This window comes from Akebia trifoliata, chromosome 14 (genome assembly GCF_017979445.1).
Source record: "Akebia trifoliata isolate Shusen 1 chromosome 14, ASM1797944v1, whole genome shotgun sequence".
Classification (NCBI taxonomy): Eukaryota; Viridiplantae; Streptophyta; class Magnoliopsida; order Ranunculales; family Lardizabalaceae; genus Akebia; species Akebia trifoliata.
Genome location: NC_141388.1, coordinates 10124381 through 10147608, shown reverse-complemented (window position 1 = coordinate 10147608; position 23228 = coordinate 10124381). Strand labels below are relative to the sequence as shown.

General features: G+C 34.9%; 1 protein-coding gene across 1 annotated transcript; it reads left to right on the top strand.

Moving 5' to 3' along the window:
- Positions 1-8202: 8202 nt before the first annotated feature.
- LOC147386160 (transcription factor MYB1-like) lies at positions 8203-16778 on the top strand. Its single transcript, XM_086422952.1, has 2 exons — positions 8203-8536; positions 15462-16778. The coding sequence occupies exons 1-2, from the start codon at positions 8242-8244 to the stop codon at positions 16379-16381; spliced, it is 1215 nt and encodes a 404-aa protein (XP_086279078.1). The 5' UTR covers positions 8203-8241; the 3' UTR covers positions 16382-16778.
- The last annotated feature ends 6450 nt before the right edge of the window (positions 16779-23228 follow it).

The following is a 23228-nucleotide window of genomic DNA, read 5'->3' as shown; positions in this document are numbered from 1 at the left end:
TACAATAGATATAAATTTTAAAAATATTAGAAAACATTAAATCATGTATATAATATAAAAAAATGAAAAAAATAAATCAATTCTGAGTATTATGGTTATCCATCGAATAGAGCCTAACAGTTTCAGTTTCTATAGATTTGGTTCCTTTTTAGAGGATGAAATTTTATGAATTTTTTTGTAAAAGTTATTTTTCATTGTAGAATTTTATTTAAATTTGGATGTTCAGTAGTCGCCCATTTTCAACACTTTAGATCAAGTTTAATTTTAATTTTAATTTTTTTACCATTAGTTTTTTCTTGAAATCTAGAAGACTTTGGTGTTCGATTGCTAATATTATAATCCATTTGGCCACCACGACCTTTTTTAAGATTTGAGATATTAAAATTAAAATTTGTGGGCAGAGAAGGTATGGGCAAGAGAGAAATTTTCTCTCCCTTACTTGCTTCATCTGCACCATATATCAAACGGATATTTGACTGTGAGTGAAAAAAAAAAAAAATACTTCCATCTTTTACACCTTTCATTAATCACAAAGATCTTTGGTTAAAACTCAAAATAGTTAATACCTAATAGTTATGATTGAGTTAAATTGTACTTAATTACTCCATATTTTAATTCACATTTGTAGGATCGACATCAATCTAACTAATAATCAAATAGGATAATCGGTGATCATCAACATTACTCATCGTAAGATTGGACCAAAATAAACTATTTAATTTAGCAATCTAAATACTTTTAAAATAAGTCAACTTTAGAAGGTTTGAAATTTCATAAACAAGATTGTCTCCACCTTACGTAGACTAATTCGTCCATCAACGATGATTTGGTGAGATCCGTTTCTTATAACCAGCTGTTCTACACACCCTGTCTCTTTCTTTCCTCTTTAAAAATACGATTTGTCCATCTCTAGGAATGTGAAAGCTCGCTCTTACAGTCAAGTCGGTGGACCATTCCATGGTTTGACCTGAGTTCGGTAGGCTATTCTTACAATCAAAAATCATACGCGGCCACAAGATTTTCTATATTATTTCTTAGGTTTTCCATAATTTAATACTTATCCGTATCGTATTCTACTTTTATTCTAGAACTTCATAATTCCACGTTCAACAAGATGCAATTTCAGGATTTCGTTGGGATTTTCAATATTTTAATGGCCTTTGTGTCTATAAAAGGAACAATAGTCAAACTCAGCATGTTATTTTATTTTCAGCAATATAATGATTAATCATTAATTAGTTAGCTTGCGCTAGAAATCTAGGATAATTGTGCCAAATAAATTAGGGGAAGTTGCAACTGTTGAAAAAATCTATAGAAATTTACAGATTTCTATGATCAAGTGGGTTATTTTGATCTACAATTTAAGTAGGACCTACACTTTATTTGTGGTGGGACCACATGAAGACTTTTTGGTGAATCAGAAATCGACTCCAAACAATTTCTATTAGCCATGATCTGTTACTATGTGGTTTGTAGAACTGTTGGATTCGTTAGTGAAACTCTTTAGCCTTACATCGGATATGAATAAGAAATTTATCTAGTTTTTATATAGAATTTCTCATATCACTTAAGTGAATATAAAAGAGAGATTTGAGTAAGTCCACACACGCGCAAGAGGCCCATAGGCTCAATAAAAATTTAAATCATTGGTCCAAAAAATCTTTAATGCATGTGCATGCACACGATGTCCAAGTGTTGGACTTGGGCTTAATCTAAATCTTAAAAGACTTTTTCTATAAATTGGTCATTTCGATTTTGACTGTGATTCATTTTGAATTTCTCTCATGTTTTACTTGCATTCTGAATTTCTCTTTTGCATTCTTTGAGAGTACAAACGTAACGATCAGTCTGCTAGACATGTCTATTGAAGTGCTACTTTTGTACGTGTGATCATTGTATCCAGGGAGACAATTATTCATAGATCCGTGAGCATCAAATTGTCGGGAATAAAATTGTTTTAAGGACATTGTGTTCAACACAAGCTTTGATCAATCTCTAATTTGTTTAATTTTGATTTCTAACCAATTCTAATTTTACTTATTTTGAATCGTTTCTTACTGATTATTTTGTGAAAACAGATTCTCAAGTATCTATCTAATATAACGTGTCATATTAATAAAACTGGATTTTTCTGGGAGCGAATCATCGATATGTGATGTTTTTTTCCTGCATTCCTTGTATCACCCTTTGAATAGTGGAGATGCAATGCTGAAAAATAAAATCTAACACATCAACAATGTATTGATCATGATTTGGATCATATTTTAAGAAAAATAATTTTTTTTTAAGCACGATCATAATGATTGAAAATAAATGATCATTGAACTCAAACATTTCAACGTTAAAGATTTTGGTTTTATCCTATGTGACACTCTCTTAACCGTCTAATTAAACTACAAGGAGCTGAAGGAAAAAAATATTCCAAAGGATCTGCACCTGATTTTTCTACTCTCAGACTAGGTTTGAAGCTCATTATCAACTATATAACTAAGATGAGAGGAAAAACATAGATATACTAGATGTCCTTTTCAGATTTTTAGGGATTAATATAAATTTTCTAGTAATCCATTCTCTTTGAAAATTTTTAGGAATGTTTTTCCGTTTCAACCATTTGTTTAATGAAGATTTGAAATCACGTTTTCCCTCAAATTAAAAAAATAAAGTAAAATGAAAGAATCAAATTGTAGATTTATCATTATTTATGATGGCTTTCATCCCATCTATTATATGTGCTTTAATCTAACGATCAAGACCAATTCTTCTTTTGTAACATTATAAATAATAATATTTGGAATGTTTTAAAGGATTAGGATTTTTCTTCTTCTAAATTTTGAGACGGACAAGGGGAGGAATGTAGATGGATTTCCGGACTTAGGTTTGGGTTAAATACCTGTGTGTTTTTTACCTTATACCATTCTTATAATAAAGAAAAATATTGCATCCATCCATGGAAATATGCATCGTCACCAAATAACATAAATCCCGGTTGCTTTGATTTGTACTTTTATATATTTTTTGAACAAGTATCTCCAAATCCGCAACACGTGAGATGGATGAAATCATTTACATACCTAATTATTTGGGTGAATTCTCCCTCCATAGATCTCCGTCTCATTCATGATGTTAAAGTTTGGATTTAATAATTATTTAGTGGGGTTCACTTCAAGTAAATTTAGGAATGTTTTGTAAACAAATCATGAAAATTTCAAGATATTTTATTTATTTATCAAAATTCATAATCTTCGACCTCCTAATAATCCTACCTTTCGAAGAAAAGAAAATTCATAGTGTGAAAAGTAAGTAAATTTGTCGATCCGTTCATTTAATGTTTAGCATTAGACAATTTTTCAAAGTTGTAAAAAATTGGAAGAAGTCAACCTTGTGATTGAACCAACAATTAAGATCAAAGATATTCAAGATGCTCCACCGGTGTGCGTTGACCACGGTTGCTCTTAATAGCAAGACAAATCTAATAAGATATCAATTGGATAAAAGCCTAATTAAGTTTGAAATGTCGCGATTCAAAGTTTGACAAATTTTAAAAAAATGTAAGTCTTTGTGGTCGGATATGTTATTAGTACATCAAAACTATTGGAATTGGTAAAATACCGGATCTTATCATGAAACATAGATTCTAGAAATAGAATCAAGAACATAATCAAAACCAGAATCCATTTTCCCAAGTTTCAAGCTGGCACCTGGTTGAGCCACTTAGAGGAAGTATTGACCCTCCACGTAATTGGTGACATGCACAAGGAAAGTTCCAAAATATAGAAGATCATTCAGGATAATTTATTTATGAGTCGTGATAACATGACTTGCTAGGTGACATATATACTTAATTGATTCCTTGACTTGACAAGTTCGGCAATTGTAGATTTATACGTCTCAGGATACACGATTGCACTTCCCCATAAAATGTGTATCTCGAGGGAGTCGTGTATCCTGAGAGGTACAGATCTATACTTGTCCACACTAGGGAGTCGATTGAGTATGCCACTTAGCGAGTCATATTATCAGGACTCTTTGTTTATATATAAATATTTATATATACCGGCTCGAACATCATAATGAGAGAACGCCCAATAGGTGTTCGATAAAATCAAAATTGGAAAGATAAAAAATGCCTTTATTTTTACATTTAATCTTTATTATTATCAATGTCATTTTTTATCAAAAATAAATCAATTTTAATCCCGCACAATGCCTATTAACACGTGAGTTGTGATTTTCTGACGCCCCCTCTGACATACGCCCTCATACGCTCCGCGATGTTGCATGGGCTAGAACCACATATCTTTTTCTTCAGGATATGCAACTGCACATCCACATTAATATGTGTAGTTGTGTTTTTTGAGGAAAAAGATCTATGGTTCTAGCACATATCATGTCAAGGGGCGTATGAGAGTGTATGTCAGAGGGGATGACAGAAAATCTTTATTGTTAACGCATTGATGAGTTTTTAGCTTTCTAACATTAGGCAGGTTGGGTGCATTGAATAACCCTAATTTCATTTTGATTAGCAAATAAATTTTATTTTAAAAAAAATACAATAAAAAATATAAAATCACTAGTAAATCAAATTGCATACAATCTTCAATTAATCCATCATTGAGAGTTTATTTACATAAATCATACTACACGAAAGCCCACATTAACAATATTCAATTGTCCACAAGCCATAATAATGATATAATATAAAAAAAGCTAAACTGGACTTGAACCCATGACCTCAGACTTGTTTTGCAATGTGTCAAACTAACTGAGCTATGAGTCCAAGCCCATATAAATAATTTAAATAATTTATATATTAGTATATAGCATCAGGTTCGGGTTGATTTCTGTTACTCGAACTCTCAACCCGAATTGAGGTCGGGTAGGGATGTTCTGACCCAGGCTCAAATCATTTTCTACATAACTTGGCACAGGCTCACCCATCAATCGGGTTGAGCCCGGTTTGAGTTCAGGCCAGCCCAAGCTAACATTAACTTTAGAATGTACAAATGGGTTAGGTTAACCAACTACAATTTGAGACTCCGCCCAATTTCACAAGTCTTGGAACACTACTTTAGGCCTACTGATTTTGCTTAAGTGGGCTTTAGGCACCTTCCTTATAACGAAAGTCCAACATACCAATAATTGAAGGTGAAATTTCGCTCGCTAGCTAAAGGAGCAAAGCTCGATCCAGCACCACCCTAAAATGCCACGTGGCAGATTAATTTAGATGCACTTGAGACATCAAGTGTTTTGCCCATGGTTTTAAAACTCGTTTTTGCAACTTGTCTCGTCCAAGCCAGATACCGAGTCGTCTCGGATGAGTTTTTCGATACGTTTGAGACGTCTCGTGAGACAAATCAAAATATTTAAGGTGAGTCCTAAATCTCAGTCAAAAAATGACTTTGTGAGTTGGTCTCAGCTCCAATACCGAGTTAACTAGGATGATACGTCTTGGTCTTGGACGAGTTTTAAACCATGGTTTAGCCCACCTATTTGTTGACCAACACATTAAACATAAGTTAGGTTGTTGGTTTCCTACCATTGGATTAAAAAATAATAATAATGATAATTGTAAATCTCTTTATTATGTTTTTTAACTTGTATGGTTCCAAAGATGCAAAAGAAAGGTCCAAGTTCATCTTGGCCCATCATGGTCCAAAAGATTTGAGCTCTAGAAAGTCTAATATCAAATTATAAATATTCAGGCCAGTCCTGAGCCCATGCATTTATGGACTGCCATATAGTATCAATTAAATTAATATCAATTTTTTATCAGATAGAAATAACAGTAACTATGCTTTATGGCCTTGGATATTTCATGGTTAAGAAGCATATTGTTGATTAATTTAACGTAGAAGAGACAATAATATCGAGATGGATGAGTGAAAAAACTAGAACGGATCAATTTCAAAGGAATGGCTTCAAGAAAATGTAGGGTTAACTCCAAATGATGATAAACTAAAATAAAGTTAATCAAAATAGTTTAGGTATGTCCAATGATGATCGATTACATATTTACTTAAAAGAGATATTTAAGTTGAAGGTTCTGATACAGTGAAAGTCCTAAAAGATTGATCGTGGATAGAGATAATTAAAATAGATATTGATATTTTTTGAATAACAAAATGCATGGCCCTACACAAGTGGAATGAAGGAATATGATTCTTTATAAGACTTTGAAAAGGAAGAGCGTAATAATTAGGGGTGCAACTTGGTTCGATTCAAACCAAGAGTCGAACCAAACCAACTACTTTGGGGTGGTTTGGCTCGGTTTGGAACAAGTTGCGATTCGGTTTTGGATTAAAAATACAGCGAAACGATCAATTTGGCTTTGTTCTCGGATCAAGCTTGTATAGAACCGTAGCAAAGTAAGGACCAAACACTTACAAAATACATATAATGAATTATTTTTGGAGTTAGGACATCAATTAATGACTTTTTTTATGGATAAATATAATTTTTTATGGATAGATTAGATTTATCGTATGAAAATTTATGATTATTATATGTTTGTTTTTTCATTAAAAATATTTTACTTCAAAAAATTTAAAAGAGTACTAGCAACCCGTAGAACCAAACCAACCTTAATTCTGTTTGGTTCCAATCGCATTTTGGTTCGGTTCTAGTTCTTATTTAGTGGAATCGACATAGGTCGGTTTGATTTCAACTTGGCCTCAAATTGATCCAAACCGAACTAAGTTTCAACCCCTGGTGATAGTTAGAGTAATCGCAATGAATATCATATCTAGGGTTTTTATGGATCGGATCAGACCAGACTTTGATATCATATTCATAACTTAGGGTTTGGATTTACGATTTGGGATCCAATAATACCATATTTGATTAGAGTCCAATTACATATCTTATATTCTAGATCAATCATGTCCCAATCAGTAGGAATCTATTATGATTTATCAGATCCATTATGTTATTGCATTGATTCAAATATGACCTTACTCTTTTCAGACTGATCTCGGATTGGGAACACAAAATCTGTCAATAAACAGGCCCAATTCAGGGCCCGGCCCATTGGATGGTAGTTACTAGACCGTCAAATTCATCATCCGCCACCAGGGGATGGCCACCTAGATTCAAGGGTTGACACGTGTAAGGTGGCGTCAACTTAGTCTAGCAGTCCGGTTAACATCTTCTTGAAGAAGCAAAGGGCATTTGGGTCATGGAAAGAGGCGTTACGTTAACTATCTCGAATACAATTACAAAATTAGCCTCGTAGATAGTATCTCGGACTTTTCACTAATCCTGATCCTGTACTCCAGGTAGCAAGACTACACAACAGCATTTTGTTGGTTTACAAACAAAGATCATCCTGATTGGTGATTTTTAAGAGTCGAGCATTGGTGATAATAGTTTTTTCCTTGATTAAGAAGTGTTTGGTTCCCATGTTTGATGGTTTAGATAAAGTCGTGTTTACATTGCCTGAATGTACATTATTAATCCACAGTTTCATAATACTCATTCTAGAGATTTCGGTGGTTATTTAGAGATTTCATATTCATATAATGAGCATATCAAAGATTAAGATATTAAATAGCTCTCATATTAGGGATCCATTGATTAAAGAAAAATTGTACAAAATTAAAAATCCCAACTATTAAAACAACTCCAAACTCATTAGGATTTAGGCTCTAACCCATTGAAAGTACTCTAACCCACTCAGACTTTGATTCTTTGATTCAAAATATTTTGGAGGGAGAGATAATAGGGACAACAAAAGAAGAGAGTGAGTTTCTCTCTCCCTATTTGTTGACGGTAAGAAAATGATAGTAATTGTAAAATATTTTATTATTTGTGAAAAGTCATTTTGATTAGTATGATTGGAGTGAGATCCCTTGAATAGGTAAAATCACATTCCACAATAAAATATGTCTATTTGCATTGGAGGTTCTCTTAAGCAGTTGAGATTTGTCTTAAGGATACATGACCCACGTTGGGATGTCTCGATTGCGTGGTTGAACGGTCTGGATTCATGTTGTGCATATGAGTCAATTTGTTATCCTGCAATAAACACTGGAAGGGCAATTTGGTCCTCTTAAAAATATTTTAGAAGAAAATTTTCAAAAACGGTGTTTGAAAAGTGGAGGGTATTTTGGTATTTAAATAAGGTCCGAGGGGTCACCACCTAATTTAGCTGTCGTTAAGTAACAACTGCAATAAGGCGGGGTGGTAGTAGTACTGGTTGGAGAGAGAGAGAGAGAGAGAGAGAGAGAGGAGAGGGAGGGAGAGATGAAGGAGGAGTTATTAGTAGGAGTCGGTGGCGATGATGATGGTGATGGAGGAAATGTAGTTGAAGGAGGCGGCGGAAGCGGAGGAACTGGACGAGTCAGAAGTGGGTCAGAAGACCGAGTTAAGGGACCTTGGTCTCCTGAGGAAGACGCAATACTGAGTAGACTCGTGAGCAAGTTCGGTGCGAGGAATTGGAGCCTCATCGCTCGAGGAATCCCAGGGAGGTCTGGAAAATCGTGCCGCCTTCGTTGGTGTAATCAGCTTGATCCTTGTGTCAAACGCAAGCCCTTCTCTGGTAACCAATATCCCCTCTTTTAATCTACTTCAGATTCTGTTCTACTCGTAAATTTAGGGTTTTATAATTTTATATGTTCTTTGCATTAGTAGGATTTGTTCTTCTTGTTATTATAATTGTAACGGTGATGGATTCGCTCTTTTTTTTTTTTGGTTAAATAAGAAATTAATATGAAGTTGTGATTAATTAGGGGTTTTATAAGCTCTTGTTAGTTGTTGTAAAGCGAAGAATTTATTATTTGCCGGCTTTGTTATTTCTTTCTGGGGAAGGAACGCTTAGGGTTTTGCAGAACCCCACCAGAATGTTAAAAAAAAAAACAAAAACAAAAACAATTGCAAGAAAATGGTGTTAAGATCATTAGGGTTTTGTCTCTATCCCTTTCTCTAAAATTAAAATGAAGGATTTGTTAGAAAAAAGATTTGATCAATCGGTTAATGGCCCGAGATTCTGAATAGATTCCCATAGCATCTTGACTTCATTGTTTTAGTTGCTTTGTTACAACTAATTGAGTCCATGACGACCTCTCTAGATTTGATCTCCCTGTTTGCTACAAATGTCTGACCTTTCCAACTATTTGGGGTTGGCTACACGAGTCCCGTCTAGCCATTCCATTCTATCGGGGTTGTTTCTTGTATTGGAGTATCCACTAAATCTTTACTATCTTAAATTATATCCTCACTTGCCGTCCTATACACTTTTAGTGTCTTTGATATGTGCCAAGACATAACTTCTCGTCAATGGTCTCTGCTGCACATGAGTAAACTATTTCAATCTATTTTGCTTTATTATATTACCTGGTTATTTACAGGTGCCTTAGGTTGTGTTCATTTAAATTTTCCTTTTTTTTTTTTTTTTTTCCTTTTTAAACTTTGTTTGTCACTTATCCGGCTTGGCTACACTTATTTGATTTAAATGTTCTTTCTTGGTTACCCAACATAGCATGCAACTTATAATTTGTAAACATGATTAATTGAAATGACATGTCAAGAAAGAGTTAGTTAATTGAAGTCAAATGTAAATTGCAAGGTTTGAGATTTTGCAAATGATAAAAGCCTTTTTTCCCTAATTTAATCCTCCAATTTAAGATTCATTGACGCGCCACTCTGGTGCAAGCGCAACAATCAAACTTGATTGATGCAGAAAAATTTCCATGTCAGGTATTCTTACATGTGTTATTTCTTTTTTCAGATACTTTATATATACAGAAGTGTATACATACATGGATAAAAGGTACTCCATTCATGAGTACCTTTCCAATGTTATTACACATTTACACTAAGAATGCAGTGAATTATGGTCAACAAAAAAGTTAAATACCTTGGACAACATTTATGATGATTTGCTATTATATATTTTTGCAAATGCTGGGATCTAAACACAACTTCACACCTGTCATTTAAACATATCAAAAAAGAAAAAAAGAAAAAAAGAAAAAAAAGCTTTTTTGCAAATCTTATTATGATGATTACTTTAGTTTATATATTTGTAACTGTTTCTTAGTTATTTGCATTCATATCCTTCATACTTACAAAAAATAAAATAACTTATTTTCATTCATAAATTTTGAATTATGATGATTACCTTAGTTTATATATTTTGTAACTGTTTCGTAGTTATTTGCATTCACATCCTTCATACTTATCAAAAATGAAAAAGGTTCTTTCCATTCATAAATTTTGAATGAGGCATATATTTGTTATTGCTTTTGATTTCTTGTGTAGAATGTTGATCTAGTTATTGAACTTCTTAATTTTGTGGTTTTCACCTCATTGTATTTCGTTTCATGTGTAACCAAGTTCTACATCATTTCTCCCACTTCTTGTCTTCTTTTCAAAAGAGGACACTGAGAAAATAATGCCTTATCCCAAGTAGTGGGTTAAATATATCTTGTTCCTCTATTCCACTATATTCAGAGCCAAGTCTTATGTTATTGAAAATGAGTTCACATCTGTTAAAAAAGAAAACTAAGAATCAGCCTACAAATACATGGTTGATGTTAACCAACAAGGGGTTGGTGCAGATGGCTAGGACCATGCCTCAGGAAGCAGAGGTCTTGAGTTCGAATCACTTCACCCCTTGTTGGCCACCACCTTGTTGCTTTAAAAGGCTAGGTACACAAGGCCTGCATTGGAACTGGTGATGGGCGTGTCCATGGGATTAGTCAGATACCCATGTATATTTCCAAAAAAAAACAAAGCATGGTTGATGTTTCAAATATAAACGAATCTGGATAGGCTTTTGTAGTTGATTATTATGTGACCAAAGCTTGCAACGGGAATCAAAGGAATATATGGGATGAAACAATCCCAAAAACTATACTAAATGAATCATATTGTGTGATGACCTTGATTGGGGTGGTTAAAGATCTCTTCTATTCAGCTATGTCTAGAGCTCAACACATCCTCTTTGACTTCCAGAATAGGAAATAAATCATCTTCAGTAACCGATGCAATCAATGGACTTCCTTTCTCTGTTTGATGTGCTGGGTTGGTGGAAGACTAGAAGGGCTTTGCATCCACCAATTCAGGCCGAACCAGTGGTCCATGAAGCTCAATCCCTACCCTGGTCCATGCAGATCATTATCTGCAGAAGTTTAGCTACCATACATCTATATGTTAGGGACTTGAATCTTTGAACTTTTACAAAGCTTGTTATTCTGGTTTTGGGAGTGGTCTTCGATCTTTTGTATCATGTTCAACATACTTCTACTGTTCTTCAAGGAATCAATGTATGGGTGCATTGTAAGATGAGCTTTGTTGGAATCTAAGATCTTGCAATGAATAGGTGATAAATTCTTGTTGTAATGAGCGAAGTCAATGCCTTGCTTTTTCTTCCTAGTTTTTATTTTGGTACATGGTTGTTTTTAATTCTATCCGACTTTAGCTTAAGGATATCCATCGAAGCTTTTGTGTTCACACCCCTTAGATAAATATGAGTTTTTCAAGAAATCAACAAAAGGATCTTTCAGCTGTGTAAAGCCTTCAATAATCGTTTTTTCTTTTTTCTTTTTTTGTTGAAAATTTTGGAGATTTCTTATTTAGTAGTTCTTTTTCTGATAATTAACCTTGTGATGAGATATCAATCCATGAACTGAAATTTTGTTAGCCTTGGGCCTTGCTTGGACCCCTTGCTGGCCCTTTGCTTTACGTGTCCTATCCATTGGGTGGGCCCATATATGATTCATCCTTTGATGGGGTTTTGTATACTTGTGTAGCTCATATGTAGAACCCATAAATAGCCATGTTGGGATTTATTAGTAAACTTTTACTTAACAGTTGCAATTTTTTATTTTCTAGGTTACCTATAGCCAGAAAAAATATATATATATTGGTAGAGGAATTGGAATTCTAATAGGAGTGATATTCCATTTTTTGTGAGTAGGTTTAAGAAATCTTTGGACATCCTCACGTATCGAGGGTATTTGATTTGTTCATAATTAGTAATCTTTGGGATATTTCTTTCACTCAAACCTACATTTATTGGCTCCCAAATTGGGTCTTAACCTTATGCAGAGGTCTATCTTGTCCACAAAAAACATGAATTTTGTGGGAAGTATAATTCTTAGGGAATTGGATATGGCCTTTCAGACCTTCCTTGATTGGCATGGATTAATATTTTGGACCATTAGGTTTGCTATGGCTAGAATAAAGGGTCCAACTTACTTTGGTTGCAGAAGCGACAAGAAATTAGCAGCAAGACTGAGAAAATAGTAGTTAGAACCTGAGAAAAGATGAGTGGGACATCTGAAGGTCCATTCTTGCATACTGACTACATTGGTAGGTGAATGTTCAGCTTTTGGAAATTGCAAGATGGTAATATAACCATGGAAGAGTGTACTGGCAATTTGTAGGCCACCTAACGATCATCACTGTCGGCATAGTCCACATACAATGTAAAAGGTGATAAAGTACTATTGGTCTTGTATGTCTTGATTGAATCTTTGAATCTAAAACTGGATTTTCATCCACTGTACAAAGTTGAGAATGACCTTAACATTGTCTTGTAGATGGGAAAACTTGATGAGTTCAATAATTCATAAAGTGATGCGGTAAGTGTGGAGTATACTTGACTCTTTTGGGCTGAGTTTCTAGGTTTCCAGGTGGGGGTTTTGCCTTCCGTTTATCTAGGTCTCCCCTTGGAGCGGCATACAAATTGATTAGAAGTTGGGATTTTTGGAAGTCTAGATATATTTCCGAAGGGGGGGGGGGGGGGGGGGGGGTAAGTAGATCCTAATCAAAGCACCCTGTCTAGCACCCCAATCCATTATTTGTCTTTGTTCAAAATTCCCAAGTCGGTTGAAGCTCAAATCGAGAAGTTGATAAGGGAGTTCCTTTTGAATGACAATGTAGGGAGGCAGAAATTTCACTTGGTAAATTGGAAACTTGTGTGTTGTCCAAAAAAGAAAGTGGGCTTAGGAATTAGAAGGTTAAGACAAACATATCAGGCGTTGCTAGGGAAATGGTTGTGGAGATTTGATTTAAAAAAGGATGGGTTTTGGAGGAAGATCATTAAGGATAAGTATGGGAAGGAACCTAGGGGTTGGAGTAGTAGGTTAAGTAGGAGAACCTATGGGATGTGGAAAGGCATTCAGAAGGTGGCTCCTCTTTTTGACAAGTTCTTATGTTCAAGGTGGGAAGAGTTGACAAGGTTTGTTTTTGGGAATATTGGTGGTGCTGTGATTCCCATTTTCAGGTTATTTTTCCTTTCTGTTGCACACTAGGCAAGTTTTGTCTTGGGACTTTGGTTTCAGGAGAAACTTCAATGACTATGAGATCCCAGCGATTTCATCCCGTATTGACCTTTTACCTTCTTTTGACTCTCTTGCTTTGTTGGAGGATTTCAGGACTTGGGTTTCGTAATACGATAAGTGTAAAATATTATTAATGAAAGAGGAAACAACAAAAGTACAAAAAAGGGGAGGCCGGGGTAACTCCTAAGGAAGGAAAAACAAGAAAACCAAGAAAACCAAGAAAAGGAAACTACACTACATGTTACAAACAGAATCCCATCTAAACACGAAATCATCAAAAGAAACCCCCAAGAAATTCTTGCTTAATTTGGACCAAAGGTACATACAGCCCAATATCTTCATGAAAACGCCTTGAGAACTCCTTTTCTTACGATCTCCTTAGTGTTGACGAGGGCCTTCATGTCCCACTCTCTTCGGTGTGGCCCTCGGTCATTCCTTCAAAAGTTGGTTTCTTCTCGTGGCTTGCAACCTTGGATAAACTTCTTACCCACGATCACCTTAGAGCTAGGGGTGTGATTTTAGTAGAGTTTTGCCACTTGTGTAATTCTATTGGTGAATCAGTTAGTCATCCTCTTATTCATTGTGGGGTGCCCCATCTGGATTGGTCCCATTTGCTCTCTTTGTTCAATCTTTCTTGGTGTACCCCTCGCTCTGTTCTTGCTATTCTTGATGGGTGGAGGTCCACAGACTTTAGTGGTAAGAAGAGGATTCTTTGGAATTTTGTTCCCCATGCTATTTGTTGGGGGCTTGTGGAAAGGAAGGAACGGGTGCATCTTCGAATGGAAGAACCACTCGTTACAGGATATCATCTTTAGCATTGTGGGTCTATTGTTCAATTGGTGCAAGCAGTTCCTCGAGTTCTGGGGGCTAACATTTGAAGATTTTTTGTTTAGTTGGGAGTTCATTTGTAATGAGTGATTGTGGTGGTTAGGGTGGGGTTTTTTTTTTCTTATGCAGTCTTTGTGTTTTCTGTGGTTTTATTTTTTTCTTTATCAAAAATAAATTTCTGCCTCTATTTCGTAGAAAATATTGATTGTGCAATGGTAGCCAGTGACAGAGGATGACTGAAAAAATAACTATTATAGAAATTAAACAAGGTGATAGGGAGGGGTGTTTTAAAATATCAGTTACAATGGGGACTACTACAGAATCTAAGCCAGAAGATAATTGGATTTTATTATTTTCAATCCCTTGTCAACTTATACACATTCTTCAGAAGCTGCACCAGCAGTTCTTTTGGTCAGGCGTAATGGTAGTACTTGCTCTGCAGAGTTCATCCAAAGCCAAACTCCCAGATGAAGGTCATTATTTGAATTTTTTAGCAACTGAGAACGGTAGGGTAATCATTTTAAAGCAAACTATCATGGGTACACTTCTAGTTCCATTGACCAACAAGTCTAGTCTAGCAGACTAAACCATCCTAAGTGTTACATCATAGTTACATGAAGTTGATACAAATAAGCTAAGTTGAAAGATTCATAGCTAATGATTCTCATTTTCCTGAATCTAATGTTATGCTTCCCTACAAAAACCAGACATTGGGAACATCCTGGATTTCTTGGCTTGGACTGAATTGTTCTTGATCTCTTTAACTTAGAAGTTTTCACTAGCTCCCCCATCCCCCAATTATTGATAGACAAAAGAATCATGATATTCATTTCCGTTTACTAGCTAAAGCGCTATGTATGTTGGGGGGGGGGGGGGGGGGGGGGGATCTTATTCACTCTTGTACCTTAGTAGGTAAATTGGAGGGGAAAGAGAAATCACTTTGGGCTTTGTTGATTTACTACGTGATTACTTTATTGAAAAAGACCAAAGTCACAGTATTTATTTCCTGCAAGATTGGGTCTCTCTACCAGGTGTTCTGCCCTTGGCTTCGGGGGTATTCATGTTTGGCATATGCCTGCCCTGACGTAAATCTTTGGGGATGACTCTGTACTACATGACTATATCCTTATACCAATTTGCTGTTCCACGCAGTTTTAGACATGCATGCATACATACATACATAAGGTGCATGCATTCATGTTTCCTTGCACATGTATTTGTATGCATGCATAAATCACCTGTATGGAGATATACTAATGTGCGCAGGTCTCTATTACTTTTATTTCTCAATGTTGTTTATTACATGCTTCTTAACAAGATATACTGAGAGATCAGAAATTATTGCAGAGGAAGAGGATCGGATTATAGTTACTGCACATGCAATCCATGGAAATAAGTGGGCATCAATTGCAAGGCTGCTACAAGGGAGAACTGACAATGCGATAAAGAACCACTGGAATTCTACTCTAAGGCGCAGGTGCATCGGGATTGATAGGTTTAGGGCGGTATCATCCGGGGAGATTTTGGAAGATGTCAGCCTCGAAAAAACCAAAGCATCTTCAGAAGAAACTCTTTCATGTGGGGACGTCAATTCTGTCAAGTCCTTGGAAGTAAAAGATTTCAATTCTATGGAGAACAACATATCCAACCACTATGAAGACAAAGCTCAAAGCAAAGGGGATCAGATATATGCTAATGACGCAAAAGACCCACCAACCCTCTTCCGTCCAGTTGCACGTGTTAGTGCTTTTAGTGTCTATACTCCTCCAGATGGTGAATCAACCGGGTCTCAATTTTCAAGGCTAGTCCCATTGCACGGGCCTCTGATTCAATTCTCAAAACCAGATGTTGAGATCTGTAAATTGCTCGAAGGTGTTCGTGGTGAACCCCTGATACCATCCCGATGTGGGCATGGTTGTTGTGGTGCTCAGACAGGGGAACATCCTCAAAATTCTCTGTTGGGACCTGAGTTCGTTGAATTTGTAGAGCCTCCACCATTCTCGAGTCATGAATTGGCGTCAATAGCGACTGATTTAAGTAAGATTGCTTGGCTTAAAAGTGGCTTGGAAAATACTGGCATGGAAATATTCGATAATGCAGCTGGCCAGGTAATGTCTGAAGGGGCTCACTTTCAAACAGGGCGCCTTGAAGAGAGTGGGAAACATTCACAGTTTGAAGAGGGGAGAAACAAGTTAATGGGCATGATGACGGAAGTGTTATCAACCCAGATGGCTCGGCAAGCTTTCGCTCAAGCAGCTAAAAGTTGAGGGCTTGTGTAAAATTCCAGGTTCCATGTCCCAGTGGTCCTATAGAGCGGCAATACATGCTAGAAAAATGTCAAAAACTATACTGGAGATCGGTTGTGTACTTGATTCCATCTTGGATTCATTTAATGGAGTAAGACCAGGAGAACCCAAACCATGATAATCTGTAGAAGAGATCTGTGAATATTTGCGCCAATCGGTTCAACTTTGTAAGATGTTTTTTTGGAAAGTTATTTAGACATGGTCAGTCGGTTGCTTCTTCCCCTTCTTCCCCTCACATACAAGAATTCGAGATTTGATGGGTGTGGAAGTTTGAGCTCATGTGTTAATGTTTTTATTTTTTGGTTGATGCATACCAATTTATAATATCAGATGCTTCAAAATGGTCTTTCACATGATAGTTCAATTTTTGAAGGAAAGTGGTGAGGCAATGAATATAACATTGATGCCAATACAAGTTCAGTTATGGATTATTATGGAAAACGTATCTGTGGCAGTCCAAGGAGGCTCTACTCATGATCCTGGCTGCCGTAAGGTAGAGCCTTTGTAATCCTTTTCCCCAGGTGGTCAAATTGCAGTGTTATGATGTTTTGCCCCATTTCTTGAGTGAAATTGTTAGGAAATGCAAAACTTAGCAGCAGAGGGGTGATGATGAGCCCTAACTAAAATTTTAGAGATTAGAAAATGGGGGAACCTAGCATTTAAAGACGACAAAGTTTTGTTATAATTGTTCTAGGATGATTATTTTCATGCCAAGCAGACCTCAGTTGAATATGATTTTCGTGGACTCATCCCAAGATATACTATTTGTATGTTACTTGGTTAGCTGTGGAAATTGGGTGCTCTCTTGCACATATTAAGCCATCACATTTTTTGACCGAGGCATCCAAGCTTTTTAGAGCACCCGACTAATCCTCGCCAAATTATTTAGAAGATTGACCAGCTTATATAACAGACTACAATAGCTTCTATAGCCTATCCTTTGGTGAATTGGTGATCTATAACTACAATCCATTTGAGCATTTTTTGTCATGGGCCAGGCGAAAAAACGTTGGATTTCAAGCCCATGATGTCAAAAGTTCCAATCCAACATCCAGTTATAGACCCACTTATAGAGTGTTTGTCAAAATAAATTTTATGTTCCTCTGGCATCACTACTTTCTCAAATCAAATTGACAAAAAAAAATTCATTAACATTGTTGGTGTTAACCATTCATCACATGAAAATCTGCCCATATCCTCTCCAGGTTATCAGCAATTACAATAATCTAGAGATTTGACTAAATATCTTCCAGCACAGCAGACTACGGAAGAGGATTATCTCTAAGAAATCAATCTAGAGATTTGATTAAATCTCATCCAGATCAGCATCCTTATTCTCTAATTATGTATCTAGTCCAAGTTGTTGTTAGGGGTGTCAATGGGTATCCATTTAACCGAATCTGAACTGAGAACTCTGGTTTCGGATCCCTTTTTATTGGAATTGATGAGAGCCGGGTCTAAAATGGAATTGAATTGATAGGAACTGGAACCGTTCGGTTTTATCAGATGGGTACCCATAATCTATTTATTTTATCATTTCTTTTCAAACCATAGATGATTTAAGATATTTTTTTTATTTGAAAATTAATGCATCTAATGTAACGTTAAGTTTTTCTAATTTTCATATAAACTATGGATTGGAGCTTAAAATGAGCTACCTTTCTTAAAAAAATATTATTTTTAAAGAAGATAAAATTTTATTTTTGAAAAATATCATTAACTTATATCTTTAGTTAGTATAACAAATTATAACTATGTTAATATTTTTTTAGATAATATTTTAATTTTTTAAATGAAAATGGTTTTATAATGATTAAAATACTTTTTCTTTTATTTGATTTTCGAGAATCAGAACCGATGGGTACCCATGTTTTTTGGCAGTTCTGATCCCCTTTCAATTAATTTTGGAATTGGAACTGAAACCAACAAGAACCAGAATTAGAATAAATACAATGTTTATGATTCTAAGTTCTATTAGAACTGAATCGGAATCGACCCATTGACACTCCTGATTGTTGTACATGTACATAACAAAACTCACCTTAATTGTAGCTTGAATCTATATTTTGTTGTATTAGTTTTTCCTATTTATGCTGAAAGAAAAGCACAATAAAGTGTGTATTGAAAGAAAAGTTTCCCTTCTATCAATTAGGTGTAAATAATTACATTTCAATTACTTTTATGAATAATTTAATTATTTAAAAAATAAAAGTTTTAAAAGAATGAAGAAAGAAGAAATGATTCGAATATTTTGAAGTCCTTTTCTCAATCTCATACTATTTCTTTTTTGTTTTGTCTCTCAACTTCTTCATTTGTCATTTATTTATTTATAGTAATTTCTCATTTCCATCCCCCAATTGACATCTTTACTTGTATTCTTGTCAAAATACATTGCCATTAGTATTGTTTTCCTCACTTCAATTATTAGTATGAGTCTTCTTCAAATTCACCACTTTTTATTGTCTATTTCAATATTTTTAATGTCGAACTCATCGGTTAATATCAAGTTCACCACTTTTTAATGTCTAGTTTAACATTTAATTACTATTTAGTTCATCGGTTTTTTTTATTTATGAAAATATTGTTGAACTCAACAGTAATTCAACGTTGAACTAGATAGTAAAAAGTGACGAACTCGACCTTAAGTGGTGAGTTAGACACTAAATAATTAAATGTTGACCTAGATAATAAAAATGAGCTCAACATTAAGTGGTGAGTTTAATAATAAAAATGTTGAACTAGACAATAAAAAGTGGTGAACTCGACATTGTAATGTGAATCAGATTTTTTATTTTTTTAAAATTTTTATTTTTGACTTCGGTACTTGGTAAATCTCTTTAAAATACCCAAAATGCATATATCATAATTGCAAATCAAAAGTTAAGATGTAATCATAAAAAAATTTAGAATCTCAATTCCGTTCTTCAAATTTTTTAATGGAACATTGAAAAAAATAAAACGTCTAAATGTTCAAAATTAAGAGAATGTCATTTTGCATTCGTCATTCATAATCAAAGATCATCGGAGATGATCACAATCGTCATTGGAAAACCTAACTAAGCATGGAAGATGAAGAAAAATAGTTTGAATGTGTCAAAGACATTATAAACGTGAGATGAGATCCAAATAAGAAAAGGAAAAATTATTAAATGGACTATTTAGAGATCGCCCAAAACTTAGGCAGTATTTATATATAAAGAAAAGCCCGTCCACCTAGGTCTATTAAGTAATTTTTCCTTTTTTTTTTTTCAACAAGTAATTTAATGGGTCAATTAGAGGGATTTTTTTTAGTCAAATGGGATCCAAACATTTATTTTTCATCAAAAGTAGAATCGTACTAATCTACCTCCCCCACGTGACATACTCAAAATACTCTCTTGATGTGGCATGTTTTAGTACCATAGATTTTATGCCTTGGGATACACAACTGCACATCCCCATAAATCTGTGCAATTGTATATCTTGATGAAAGAAAATCTATGATTTTACTTCTGCACATGGCACGTCAAGAGAGTATTTTGAATATGGCACGAGTGGGTGTCAAATTATCATTACTAAAAAAAACTCAAATTCAACCATTAAAAATCGAGTCGTGATAATTTGACTCTCCCACGTGGCATTCTCAAAATCTCTCCTGATGTGGCATGAGTTAGAATCATAGATTATATGCCTCGGGATAGACATCTACATACATTTTGAGGAGGGATGTGTAGAAATGTATCCCGAGCCACGTCAGGAGAGTATTTTGAATAGGCCATGTGGAGGAGTCAGTAAATTCTTACTCTTAAAAATCACTAATCACGCTTATTTTCCTTTGTGCATCGATTACTTGTCTTAGTGGAATTTGGGGAAGAAAGGGAAGTGGGAATGTGGGATCCAGAGCTGACATTATTGCTTGCAAATGTCATGAGTCAATTACAAGTTGATAGGTCCCACTTTCATCATTAAACGTGGCAATGTGGTAGGACTTTGGAGGCACGAGGTATGCTTGTTTTGAGTTCTTTCGCTGTACCAGACTCAAGCATCATCGTTACGTCTCTTCAAAGATCAAAGTTTTGCTCTTAAAGTTCAAAAATCAAGCGGATCTTGTGGTCCGCATTTTCAGGACCTATGCAAGAAAATTGGGATGCTTTGCTTTTATGAGAAAATGACAATACGAAGGTAACATGTGTGATGGTCCTAAGAGTCCACCGCATGCTTCACATGGACGTGTGTCACATTGTTGAAACTGAGGGTTGTTTCGAAAGTCCTACTAGCATTTACTAAGTAAGGATTTCACCCATACTAAGGGTATTTGGACTCTCCGCGTGTCCTCCAAAAACATGATCTTATGCTTTAGAGTTGCATAGGAGAATTCTATGAATTTTAAAATAAAAATAAAAAATTTTAATTTTACTGTTGAATTTTAATTTTAAGTTTGGGATTCAAGTAGAAGTTCGATAACTGTTTATTTTCAATACCTTGGATCAAGAGCAAAATAAATTATTTTTTGTGGATCTAAATTATTCAATGAAATTTAGAAGGTTGTGGTGTTGGATTGTTGATGTGATAATCTATTTGAGTAAAAAGACCCTTAATAAGACTTAAATTCTTACTATGTTGGTAAGGAAAGATTTCCATGATCAAAATTTATGTGCTAAACTGAAGAACTAATGGCATGATGTCACATATATTTAAAAAAAAAAAGAGTCATCAATTATTGGTGAGAGAGATTTTTTATTAGTTTTCATTGGTTATTTTGACCAACCCTTAAATAATGACCAAAGAGGAGCAATCAACCCTAATGTTAGTCCTGACAAGTGGCCCTCGGGTTTTGGGCTAGTTCAGACTTAGGTGAATTGGGCCTCCATTGATTTCCCAAGCCCAACTCTCAACCCAAGGTCTTTACTTGGATCATAATTTTATACATATTAATGTTAGTTACAAATAGATCACTAAACTTGGAGAATAACTTAGATCAAACGCTTTATTAAAATGTTAGTTTTTCAATATACATATTGAGATCATTTTATTTGAAAAGGATCTAAACATTCTTTCAACTGTTATGATCATTTAAACCCCAAAGAGTTAGCCTAGTGGCAAGCCAAGCCTTGATAAGCTCTTCAAAAAGTGTAGGTCAAGTGTTCGAAATCCCATGAGACAATGAATTCCTTAGAGCCACCCTCCAGGGTTTGATTGACCTTCAACTCAACTAGTTTCATGTAGGATTTTCCAACTAGGTGGTGTACGTGATTGTGGGATTAGTCTCACCCAAAGGGTGGGGATACCCATGATAAGTACACAAAAAAGAGGGGTGATGATCATTTTATGTAATAAAGGTTAAATAACCTAAAATATCCTCTAAACAATCATAAAAGTACTAAAAAAGTAAAAATGTTTAAGTCCTCTGATCTAAAAAATAATAACTTCATTACATTTTAACCGTGGGAGGGTGGCCAAGCTTGGAATTGGTAGGGTTGGGTTTTGTCAAGCCAAGCTTTCAGGGACAAGACCCAAGTTTGGACCGAAGGGACTCCGACCCAGATTCGAGCCAAGTTTGAGTCCAAACAATCAGGCAAGGTTATCACCTGAGCCAGCCTTATAATTAAAAGTGTATATCAATAAAGAACGTTTGTTAACCATTATCAACCTGTTTTTATTTTTTAGTCATATTATTGATTTTTATTATCAAATTTCAGTTTTGTTGCTCTTATCATTGTAATCAACAATCAAGTTAATAAAAAATTTGATAAAGTAAAACACTTTTCTCAAGTCATATTACATATTTTTGTCTTTATTGATTCTTTTGACATAATTTTTTTAAAAATCCCTAGTCATATCATGCCTTTTTTTATTTTTGCATGTATCATAATTGGGATTAAGTACTTACTAGAATGCATACCATCTTATGGACTATGGATCCTGATATACAATTTATTGGGATAATCCTAATAAGGCTATGGATATATTTCTTAGGTTTTGGTATCTTAATGATTTTTTCTTTTTTCTAGAAGTGACCAACAAATGTAGTCCTCACATTCGGCAAAATTTTATTTTCATACAGTGTTTAAGAGTATTGAATCCATATTCAATCAAAATCATAACCAATTTCCGTTGCCACTCGCTTTAGTTTTAAAAATGAATAATACTTTTTCTCGAAATACGAATGAAAAAACATCTATGGTTCTTATCCACTTTCACGTCAAGATGTGTGATATTAGGTCCAATCCTGTGTTTATATATATAGGGAAATGTTCAGCAACAAACATTTTGGCAAAACATTTTGGCAAAACATTTTTCAAAACGTGGGTTAGAGGTTTTGGAATGGGCTGATTTTTGGTAAGGATGATCTCTACGGTGAGGAGATCATCCTCACCAAAAAATCAGCCCATTCCAAAACTTCTAACCCCATAAAAAATGATTTACAAAAAATGGACGGTCCACGATTTTTCAACTTGTAAACTAGGGCTAGAAGTTTTGGAATGGGCTGATTTTTGGTGAGGATGATCTCCTCACCGTAGAGATCATCCTCACCAAAAATCAGCCCATTCCAAAACCTCTAACCCATGTTTTGAAATATGTTTTGCTAAAATGTTTGTCAAAATGTTTGTTGCTGAACGGGACCCATATATATATATATATATATCCATTGTCTCCATCCATATTATTTTGGGTCTTACTCTCATTCTATTTGAGCATTCAACTTGAATATTTTTTCTAATTGAAGTTGTAATCAGCATTTGTTGAATGGGAAATGTTCAGCACCCTAAGTTTTACCACACACTTTAACAAACGTTTTTTGTCCTACATGGGTTAGAAGTTTTGGAAT

Bases quoted from the DNA above. Each gene is read 5' to 3' on its own strand.
- LOC147386160 (XM_086422952.1), top strand. From the start codon at position 8,242: ATGAAGGAGGAGTTATTAGTAGGAGTCGGTGGCGATGATGATGGTGAT. The intron at 8,537-15,461 runs GTAACCAATATC...AAATTATTGCAG, and splicing joins CAAACGCAAGCCCTTCTCTG to AGGAAGAGGATCGGATTATA.